Raw genomic sequence first — 11,469 nt, 5'->3', positions numbered from 1 at the left:
AAAAAAAAAAAAAAAACAAAAACAAAAAAAAAAAAAAGAAAGAAAAAGAAAATAACATGTCTGCCAGGCTGTGGTGCTGCACGCCTTTGATCCCAGCCCTCGGGAGGCAGGGGAAGGCAGATCTCCAAGTTCACGGCCAGCTTGGTCTACAGGTGGAGTTTCAGGAGAACCAAGAATACATAGAGAAACCCTGTCTCAAAAAAAATAATAATAATAACAATACTACTACTAATAATAAATCTAACAATGGAAGCGAAGGAGCTCTACAGTGAAAACTTTAAACCTCTGAAGAGATAAAAGCACTAAATATAAAGCCATCCCATGCTCATTAATTTGTTTATTTTTTTTTTTTGTTTTGTTTTTTCAAGACAGTGTTTCTCTAGCTTTGAAGCCTGTCTTGGAACTAGCTCTTGTAGACCAGGCTGGCTTCGAACACACAGAGATCCTCCTGCCTCTGCCTCCCGAGTGCTGGGATTAAAGGCGTGCGCCACCACCGCCCGGCTTCCATGCTCATTAATTAATAACTAGTAAAATTAATATGAAAATGACCATCAACTATTATAGATTCAATACAATTCCCACCTCATTCTCCATATAAACAGGAAAAAAAAAACTATCCTAAAACTTCATAAGGAACTACAATAGGCCCTGGGTAGCCAAAAAAACCTAAGCAAAAACAACAAACACTAAAGGGACTGCAATTCCAGTTCCAAGATATAATATTATAGAGACATGAAAACAATGTAGTATTGGCAGAAAAATAGACAGGTGGACCAGGGGACACAACTGAAAAACTAAACCTAAGTACATATGACTTCCGCCATAAAAAACTGAAATCATGAGCTTTGCAGGCAGATGGATGGACCCCAGACCCAGGAAGACAAATGTCACCTTTGTGTCCACCCACCCACCCTCTGTCCTATGAGCTCCAAATACCAGAACTGACCTCTTCAGTCTTTGCAAACAACTCACAGACCTTGGCAGTGGAGTCCACTGCACGCTCCATGAAGGCTTCAGCCTCCCAGTGGACCTCTATAACATCACCATGGACACCTTGGACTCCACTTTTTATGCTGCAGAACCTGGCTGGCTGGCTCTCTCTACACCTGCCACAAGAGCTACGGCTCCCTTCTTAGGAGAGGTAAATGGGTCCACGAGCTCTAGCCTAACGTTTGAACCCCATACAATACTGAACACGGAGAGGACGTGCTAGGGATGCTGGTGGGGTTTTTTGTGTCTCTTTGACAGAGGAAGGAGCCTCGGCTGAGGAAATGCCTCCAGCCTTAGAGCATTTTCTCAATTGGTGATCAGTGGTGCAAGGGCCAGCCCATGGTGGGTGGGGCCATCCTGGGCTGGTGGTCCTGGGTTTTATAAGAAGGTGGGCTGAGCAAACCAGTAAGCAACACCCCTCTGTTGCCTCTGCATCAGCTCCTGCCTCCAGGATTCTGCCCTGACAAATAGCAATGCTGAAGTGTAAGTCAAATAAACCCTTTCCTTCCTCCCCAACTTACTTGCTTTTTTGTTTTGTTTGTTTGTTTGATTTTTTGAGACAGAGTTTCTCCGGAGCTTGTCCTGGATCTCACTCTGGAGACCATGTTGGCCTTGAACTCACAGAGGTCCGCCTGTCTCTGCCTCCCGAGTGCTGGGATTAAAGGCGTGTGCCGCCACCGCAAGGCCCAACTTACTTTTTGATCAAGGTGTTCTGTCGCAGCAATAGAAATCCTAACTAAGAAACTAATGCCATTTCTACTGTTCTCTTTAACATACACAGCCCATGGATTATGAGGCCACTAGGGACATTAAGACCCAGGGAGGACAGATAGATAGTGTCTGCTTTGAGTGCAACTGGTAAATGTGGACTCTATTACCTATACCCATAAAGTTAGCAGCAACCTTCAAAAATGTTCTTCATTTGATGTGACTGGTAGAATATTTAGATTTGACTACACTTGCTTCCCCACATGGAAATTATTCACTGGATAAAGGAGAGCTTTTGGCTTTTCGTATGTATCATATTGGCCCTTTTGGCATGTGTAGTGATATTCACTTGTATCTTAATAAAGCTTGTCTAAAGATCAGAGAGTAAAACAGCCGCACTGATCAGCTTACAAAGGACCAGACAGTGGTGACACACAACCTTTTATCCCAGTAGCCACACTAGTTTCCATAGAAACCATGCAGTAGTGATGCATGCCTTTAGTCCCAACCCTAGAGAGGAATACAAGACTAGAGGAGGCAGCTCTCAGTCTCAGTCTCATTCTAAGATTCCTGGAGGCAGGACCACCATTTCAGACCGAGGTAGAGGTAAGAGCCAGTGATTGGCTGTTTTTCTTTTCTGACCTTCAAGTTGAACCCCAATATCTGTCCCTGAGTTTTTATTAATTGTGCTACAGGCATGTAAATTCGTTTTAGGAGAAACCATGACAACGAGTTCCAGACACCACTATCACACCAGAAGGAATAAACCTGCTACATATGGTTCCTGTGGACACATCTGTGCAAACCATGATTGGAGAAAGGTCTCCATGATACCTCAGGCCAGGAATGTTGTGTTCCAGATTCTTGGTTCTAGCCCATCAAGTAATTGCCATTTTTGCTGAAAGAGATGGTCTGTATAAGCCGACTTGAGACCCAAGACAGACGCCTACAGAGACTCTGCTGACTTCCTGATGCTGTATAGCCGTCATTTGCTTTCTCGTACTTGTTTTGTTTTTCGTGACAGGGTTTCTCTGTGTGGCCCTGGCTGTCCTAAAATTCTCTCTGTAGACCAGGCTGGCGGAGTGCTGGGATTAACGATGTGCGTCACCACCGCCCGGCTGGTTTTTCATTTATTAGCATACACAAAACTGAGAACTGACGCTGAAGCTGAAGCTTACTGGAGTTAGTTGTTTCTTAAAGAAGAAACCTGACCCACAGCCACGCCCCACGTGCTGCTACTGGACCCTGACCAAGGACGATGCTTAGCTCTGAGTCCAACCCTGCCACGCCCCCTTCACAACATTTTTGTGTGAAAATGACTGCATTACCTTTTATTTCTGGATGTGTTTTTCAACTTGGTGCATACCAAACCTGAAGAAAATATAAATTTTGGAAAATATGTATATAAAATGGAGATCACAGCAAAATCCTGTGATTGACATTGTTTTGATGTCTTTACTTAATAATTGTATGGTTTAGTGTCTGAGATTTATTTTCCAGCATTTAAAACACTAAAGGGACTGCAATTCCAGTTGCAAGATATATTATAGAGCCATGAAAACAATGTAGTATTGGCAGAAAAATAGACAGGTGGACCAGGGGACACAACTGAAGACCTAAACCTAAGTACATATGACTTCCACCATTTAGTACTGGACAGAGATGTTGAAAACACACTCTGGGGGAAAAGAGCATCTTCCACAACTGGTGCTGGGAAAACTGGATGTCCACCCACAGAAGAACCAGTTTATGCCAGAACTACCTCCAATGATCAAAGACCTAAACCAGAAACACCAAAACTGCTGGGAGAAAACATAGGCATTCCCTTCCTGCCTGTGAACAGGGCAGAATCATCCCCATTCATTCCAAGTCACCAGGTCAGGAAAACAACCCAGCTGAAGAAGACCTCTACCTGGAAGCAGGGCAGGCTAAAACACTGGCGTTTGGACATCTGAAGGGCTGGTCACGTCGGGTCCTTCCTCCACAGCTGAACATTTCTCACCAACGGAATGACATTTGATTTTATTTCCCTCTTCGGTTTTCTGAGAAGGCCTTGAACTCACTGTATAGCCCTAGCTGGCATCAGAGACCCTCTGCCTCCACCTCCTGACCTCCCAAAGGCTGGGGTTACACACCTGTTCCACCACATGCAGTTAACACATCAGGGGGGATCAAACCCAAGGTTCCCTCCATGTTACACAAACACTTTCCCAGTTGCGCTGCACGTCCGGCCCCAGAGTGCCATTTTGTCGTGCCTGTTTGGGGTCTTGAAACTGCAGCCCCGCACAATGGCATCATAAAGGGGAAGAACGTAGCTTAGTGACTCTTGCCCAGCAAGTTGAATTCCCAAAAAACCAAAAAAGAAAACATTTAGTCAATCCAATAAAAATAGAAAAGATAGGAATTAAACCAATCATGTTTTATTTTGAGACAAAGTCTCATTGACTCAAACTGTCACCTTACTTGGATGCCTTAATTTGCTTCTGAACAGGGTCTTACAATTCACTATATGTCTCAGGCTGGTCTTGAACTCACAGCAGCTCTGCCTTGGCCTCCCCAGGGAGATTATAAACACATACACCCAGCTCAATTCATTTGGAAGCTCAGGGTCTCCCTCCTGTCAGGCAAGGGTCATACAGCTCAGCTGAAGGGCTGTGCTCAGAATTCCTGGGATGTGGTCACCTACTCTGCTATCCTTCTCCCGTGTGAGCAGCCCCACTTTTCTTTCTTTGGAGGCACACGAGCCTAGAGAAAAATGCATTAAAACACCAGAACCCAGAAGTCACCCATGTAATCCCAGCTCACCGGTAGGCTGCCGCAGAGCTGCCCAGGCCACCATACAGGGCCGTCTCAAAAGTAAGAGCGGAGAGGACCCCTGGGAGGGCTCAGTGGGTAAATGTGCTTGTGGCTTAGCCTGATGACCTGCCTGAGTTCAATCCCTAGGACCCGCACAGTGAAAGGAAAGAACGAAGCCCTGCCTGTTATCCCCTGGCCTACACACCCACACACACACACCAGAGCACGCCTTCACCACCCAAACCCACTCCCCTATTGCTTTAAAACCGAGCTGGGGGTGAAGCTCTGTGGTCCGGTGCTTGCTTAGTATGAGCAAGGCCCTGGGGGCAACCTTTCCCACTAAGGAAGGGAAAAAAAACCAGAATAATCAGGACTATGGATGAATTATGAAGACTGTTTATTTTAAAGTGTGTGTGTTGGATACATTTGTATGTGTACATGCAGGTGTGTCAGGTGCTCGCGCATTAACGAGTCTACGGGTGTCAAGGTCAGAGGTCAACGTTGGGTGACTTCCTCAATCACTCTTCACTTTTATTTTTTTGGGACAGGGTCTCTCACTGATTTTGCTAAGCTGACTGGCGAACAAGCTCAAGGAACCTGCCTGTCTCCAGCCCTCGTCAATGTTGGCATTGCAGGTCTGCACCAACACGCCTACCTGGCTTTTTATGTAGATGACGAGGATCCAAATTCGGGTCCTCCGGCTTGTGTGATAAATACTCTACCCACTGAGCCACCTCCTCAGCCTCAGGAAGACTGTATTTAAAAATAGTCATCAGGAGCCGGGCTGTGCTGGCACAGGCCTCTAATCCCAGCTCTCAGGAGGCAGAGACAGGCAGATCTCTGTGAGTTGGAGACTAGCCTGGACTACAAGAGCTAGTTCCTGTTACACAGAGAAACCCTGTCTCAAAAAATAAATAAATAATGAAAAATTTAAAAAAAGAAATAAAAAGCCATCAGGGTGGTGGCACCTGCCTTTGGTCCCAGAATTCAGGAAGTGGGGCAGGAGGATTTATGTAGGCCAGCCTAGTCATGTGGGGTGGGGGTGGGGGCTGGAGAGATGGTTCAGCAATTTAGAGTACTTGTTGCTCTTACAGAGGACTGGGATTGAGTTCCCAGCACCCATGTAATAGCTCACAGCCGTCCTAACTGAGTTCCAGGAGATCTGTTGCTGTCGTCTGACCTCCACAGACACCAGGCACGCAAGTGGTGCACACACATACGAAGATTCATGCACATAGAATTTAAAAAACGTGAAAAGATGCTGGGGCTGCCAGAGTTCAGTCAGTATGTGTGTGAGGGTGTGTTCCCTGTAATCTCAGCCCTGGGTGTGGAGAAAGGATCCTGGGCTTCCCTGGTCAGCTAGTCTAGCCAGTTGGAGAGCTCCGGGTTCAGTATGAGGTCACAGAGGGGGTCAGGGAGAGAGAGCAGAGACTCTGAGCCCTGCTTAGGGCGAGAGCCAGGGCTCGTTTAGACAAGTGGCATCCCACGGTTTGCCCACCTTTCCTATCTGTCCCAGGAGGTGGCTTCTCAGAGCAGCAACTGGAGCTGCCCAAACAAAGGGTGATGCCCCTGCCCGCCCCCACCTCGTACCCACGTGGTGACTCAGCTGGGTAAGCAAACCAGCTGTCTCCTTTCATGAGTTAATGTCATTTGCTGCTGAAAAACAAACAACAAAACCCCAAACAAAACACTGGAGGCCTAAGGGCACTAAAGAAGCAGCTGTTTGCGGTCGGCAAGCTGAAGGGTCAGTGCCCCTGGTTTCAGGAAAATACTCTGCTGTTCCCACCTTGGCTTCCCTCTAGTGGGGGGAGGGGGGAGTAAGGTCTCTAAGCAAAGAGGGAAAGAAACAGCACACAACTGGAGGGGAACATAAAATCTGCAGCTTCAGTGCCGCTGTGCCCGGGAACTCACGGCTGTCCTTACTGCAGGCCTGTGGTGCTCACCACCTTGCTTATTTCTTTGGTTATTTATTTGGGTGGGCGCCAGGGTGCGGAGGTCAGAGGCACACTGTGGAACCTGTTCTCTCCTAGGTTTCAGGGATCAAATTCAGGTCCCTGCACAGCAAGAGCCATGCCCTGCCCAGCAAGCTTGGTGGCGCTTGTTCTTTGGGACAAGGCTCTACACAGCCCAGGCTGGGTATGAACTCTTGCTATGTAGCTGAGAAGGGTCTTACCTCCTGATCTCCTGCCTCCGACTCCCGAATACCAACATCACTGGCATGGGCCACCATCCCAGTGTCTGAGTGCTTGAGAGGCCCCGCAAGCTCCAGAAACTAGAAGGGCCTCTGGGAGCACAGCTGAGTTGATGAATATGGCCTCCTCTCCCGGCATTTTCTGCGTGAGCTGTCAATCAACCACAATCCTTGTGCCCATGTGCCTTTCTGCAAGAGGGCATGAGCCTCCAGAAAGATCCAAGTCGACAGCAGAAGTCAAATTGACCTACAGCTGTCTGTCCCCAGAAGCTCTTCCTTTGTGTCCCCAGAGGCCCAGGATGGCTTTCCGGAAGACCACGCGGCCAGGGGTAGGAGAATAGACTGGAACTTCACTTCTCTTGGTGGAAAGCACCTTCTCCCATAGTCACTGCCCTCTGAGACTCCCAGGCAGCCCAAGAGCTGATGACTGGTAACTCTGGCATCTCAAGTTAGATAGTAATTAGCAATCCTATTCAACACAAAAACACCCCTCGCCACCCAGGGGCATCTGTCTCTAGATCAGATAGCGCTTGTCCAGGCTGAAGCTGTAGCCAGGTTGGTAGAGCGCTTGACTGGTGTGCATGTTCAACCCCCATAAACAAGACATATAAGGCAGATGAAGGAAAACCAGTCCAAGGAAGCCCTGGCTATACAGACAATTTGAGGCCAGTTTGGGCTGCATTAGACCCTACCTACCTCAAGAAAAAAACAGTCCCAGTGGTTAAGAGCACTCTTTCAGAAGATCCAGGTTCAGGTCCTCACACCCACATGGTGGTTCACTACCAGCTGAAACTCTAGTTCCAGGCCATCTGGGCTTCTTCTGGCCTCTGTGGGAATCTACAAGACTCAGGTATTTGTTTTGTTTTTTTGAGGCAGGGTTTCTCTGCGTAGTCCTGGCTGTCCTGGAACTCACTCTATAGACCAGGCTGGCCTCAGACTCAGAGATCCACCTGCCTCTGCCTCCTGAGTACTGGGACTAAAGGCGTGCACCACCACATCCAGGTACAGACCTCAATTTAAAGAACAAAATGAAAACAAAAACAAACATCAACAACAACAAAAACTTTAAACAAACCTGTTATACTCTTCCCTTGTTAATGAGTCTTTTGTGAGCTAGGAAGATGGCTCAATGGATAAAGGCACGTGCTGGCAGTCCTGAAAACCTGAGTTCGATCCCTGAGATCCACACAGTGGGAGAACTGATTCCCAAGAATTGTCGGCTGACCTCCAAATATCTACCAAGGCATGCATATACACATACACAAAAATAAATAAGTCAAAAAATCCAATGAGTCTTGTTACTGGACGCTAGTCAGGGGCACCGTGTTGGGAAGGAATGGCAGCCAGTTCACCTTTCTAGCCCACTACGCACCATACATAGCTCCCTGGGCCCAGTGGTGGTATCATGGCTGCCTCAAACTTTGCATAAGTCGTCTCTTATTTCACCCCTGGGGTCTAGACCCCTACTGCATTCAACTCCCTCTCTGAAATACACACTGCTCGCCTTTCTGTTTCAAAGCCAGAGACCTAATCTTTCGACTCCCTCCTGAGTGGAAAAGATGAAACCTGTCTACGTGGAAGGCGTTTCACCTTCACGATGTCTGCGCCCTCTTACCCAGCCTACTCCTACATTTCTTTGCTTAAGAAAAAGAGAAGATTGCAAAGCCACATAGCCAAGGCCACCATCCCTGGACAAGGCCACACACAGCATCAGGTACCTCCCGTCGCCCTGTTCCCTTGCACCACGGAGTAAAATCAATGTTTGCAGGGCTCCTCCTGAGGTGGAAGAAGAAGGAAGAGGACCTGTGACTGACTGAGAGGTCCCTTGGGAGGAGTCCAAACTCGGGGCTTGAAACAACTGACCGCTTGTCACTACCACACCGTCAAAGGTCCCCACAGCCACCCTCAGACAGCGAGGGCAGAACTAGGTAGGCTGTTCCAGGGAACTGTCACAGATGCCTGAGTATAGCAGCCAGTGTTAGTGGCCGGTCCCTGCTGCAGTGGTTCCGTTTCTCAGCTGAGAATTTCTATTTTGCAAGCAAACACCTGTTGTCCGTTTCCCAGCCAGTGGGTCGGTCTGAAAGGATTAGAGAGGTGGAACTTTCTCTGTTTGGTTAATGACGAGCTCCCAAACTCCTGAAAGTTGGCTGACTCAAGACCACAACCACCACCCAAGACAAGCAGGACACGAACAACAGATACTAAAACGGAATAAAGAGGAAGGAAGGAAGGGAGGGAGGGAGGGAGGAAGGGAGGGAGGAAAGAAAGAACGAAAGAAAAGAAGAAAGGGAGTTAAAAGTAGGAAGAAGGCTAGAAAGGAAGGATGGAGCAAACGGATTCCTTCTCGAACTTGAGCTTAATTTCTTTAAAAAAAATTCCTCTCCCCTGCTACCAGGAACCCAAGAGCTCCCTTGTCGCTGTGATCCGGGGCCGCCTCTCAGGTTTTCCACCCTCAGCCCCTCACATCCCAGCCCGCACTCACCCACCGCAGTGATGCGGAAACCTCGGGGCGACCGCAGGGCTCGGCGCCTCCAGGCATCCCGCAGCACCTGCACACAGGGTTGGGGCGCTCGCACCAGCAGCACCCGGCGCTGCAGCCAGCCGAGGAAGGCGAGCCGCGAGGCGGCGTGTGCCAGGCGTTCGTTCCAGAAGCAGCGCGCGTTGGCACGGCGGAAGGCGCGGAAGAGCGCGCGGCCACCCCGCTTCTCTGTCGCTTGCCCGGCCTCCCGGGGGCTCAGCACCAGTGCCAGCGAGCCCGGCGCCAATTGTACCTGCCGCGCCATACCGGTAGTCCGCCCGCGGGACCCGCGCTCACTGAGCCCGCGCCTGCTGCCACGGGAGCCGGCTGCGGGGGGCGGGGCCGGGGCGGGGCGCGGCTTCCCAGGGCGCCGCGGTCACTCCCGGGTCCCCGCAAGCAACTAGAAGAGACTGGACATCCTCCACCCGCAGGGCGGAGAGGACCCAGGTCGAGAGTGGGAGGTGACCCAGCTTTGAGCCTCTGCTCTGCTCCTGACCTATCAAGCAAGTTCTCCTACTTCTCTGGTCTTTGCTGAGAGATGAGGAGACTGTCCAGGTCTCTCACCCGTGGCTTTCTGAAGTTGTAGGGTCTGTTTCCTCTCCTAACATGTTCCATTCTTTTGAGAATTTTGAGGAAAGCAGGGTTGGAGAGGTGCCACCCTAATGGCGAGAGGCAGTGGCGAAATCGTGGGACCTGGCCCTGATTAGGATCTGGGGGTTCTGAGATGACACTCTGTCCTTATCGCTCTGCAGGGGCTGATCAAGGACTTTCCTAGTTCACCCTTTGGGGCTCTTGGGGCATGACAAACAGGCCCTACTGGAATTTAGATCCTGGGCCCCAAGGAAAAGGATCTATTGAAAGGACAGCCTTGGAAAAAGGACAGGGTGGGCATCAGCCTTAGCACCAAAACTCAGGGCTTGCCAAAGCACCTTCCTCCTTATAGTACCGAGGGTCATTTCAGAGTTCTCACTTCCCTATCAATCATCAATGTCTCTCTCCTCCTCGCCTTCTGCGGATGAGACCCTCATAATCCCTTTACCTCAGTAAATCCTGGGATTACAAGCATATGCCACCACGCCTAACTTTATAACTACAATAATGAGATAATCCATGCTCTGTCCATTGTAAATATACCAGAAATCTCAGATAGTATAAATAACAATGCTTTTATATAAACAATATTTATATATAAATAAATAACTCTGTTAACTATTGCAGACTAAAAAGTGAAAAATACCACACTTGACATGTATAAAATTGCCTTCAGGCTTTGTGTAAGGGGAATGAATATGAATCACGGGAATTGCATGCAAGATGCTAGCATCTGAAAAAAATCTGAATTCTGGCCCCAAGCATCTTGGATACAATTATATCTCATGCATGCACTTGTGTGTGTGTGTGTGTGCATGTTCAAGTTTGAGTGTGAGGAGTATGTGTGTGCCATGTGTGCCAACATCAGTGCCAATTCTGACCTCCTGCATGGGGGGGGGGGTGTTTGTTTTGCCACTCTGTGCTGCAGACTTCCTGACCTGAGAGCTCCTAAGATTTCTCCTGTCTCCACCTCCCAGCTCCCCAGAAGTACAGGACCATCAGGAGTTCAGACTATAGTAGATTATACACAAACTACATATGTGCTATTCTACCTCGGTTTACATGGGCTTCAGGAATTCAAACTCAGCTTTTACCCACTGAGTTCTCTCCTCAGCTGTCAGGTTAAGAAGTACTTCCCACCTTTACTCAGGCAAACAGAAGCTTTATTCCCAGACTAGGGATCAGGCAGCTAGTTACCTTGTTCTGCGCTGCCCCTGATGTCCACTGGGGCTAGCCACCTTCTCTTTCACCTTGGGAAAAGATTCATTGGGTACAGTAAAAAAAAAAAAAAAAAAAAAAAAACACCCGAAGTGTAGTCCAAGGTCATTGCCGTTTCTCCAGAGCTGCTGAGGGAGCAAAAATGAGGATGTGACATTGTTTAAATAAATAAACAAACAAAAAGAAGTATGCCCCAGTCACTAGCAGTCGGCTGACTTAACGTTGTACCAGCTAAGTCAGGCTTCTGTAAATAAAATACATCTGACTTCATCTTCAGTTCAGATAAACATGTGAAGCTAACATAGTACTTCCCATCTGAATTCTGATCCTGAGGTAGGCAGATGGCTCCTGCAGAGAGGACAAATGCGGTCAGCTCGGCCCGAGTAGTCAGTCTCACAGACAGTTTCCGTTTTCCAAACATTAGGCACGCAGGAATAAGATTCGGTCCAGCAGGTGA

General features: G+C 48.6%; 1 protein-coding gene across 1 annotated transcript in view; it reads right to left on the bottom strand.

Moving 5' to 3' along the window:
* Stox1 (storkhead box 1) overlaps positions 1-9,468 on the bottom strand; it is a 55,853-nt gene extending 46,385 nt beyond the window's left edge. Inside the window, exon 1 of the mRNA XM_050141527.1 lies at positions 9,168-9,468. Within this exon, the coding sequence (XP_049997484.1) occupies positions 9,168-9,468 (301 nt within the window). The remainder of the gene's footprint in view (positions 1-9,167) is intronic.
* Positions 9,469-11,469: the final 2,001 nt, after the last annotated feature.

This window comes from Alexandromys fortis, unplaced genomic scaffold (assembly GCF_014885135.2).
Source record: "Alexandromys fortis isolate MF-2015 unplaced genomic scaffold, M_Fortis_MF-2015_v1.1 scaffold_9, whole genome shotgun sequence".
NCBI lineage: Eukaryota > Metazoa > Chordata > Mammalia > Rodentia > Cricetidae > Alexandromys > Alexandromys fortis.
This window is presented reverse-complemented; position numbering and strand designations above follow the sequence as displayed.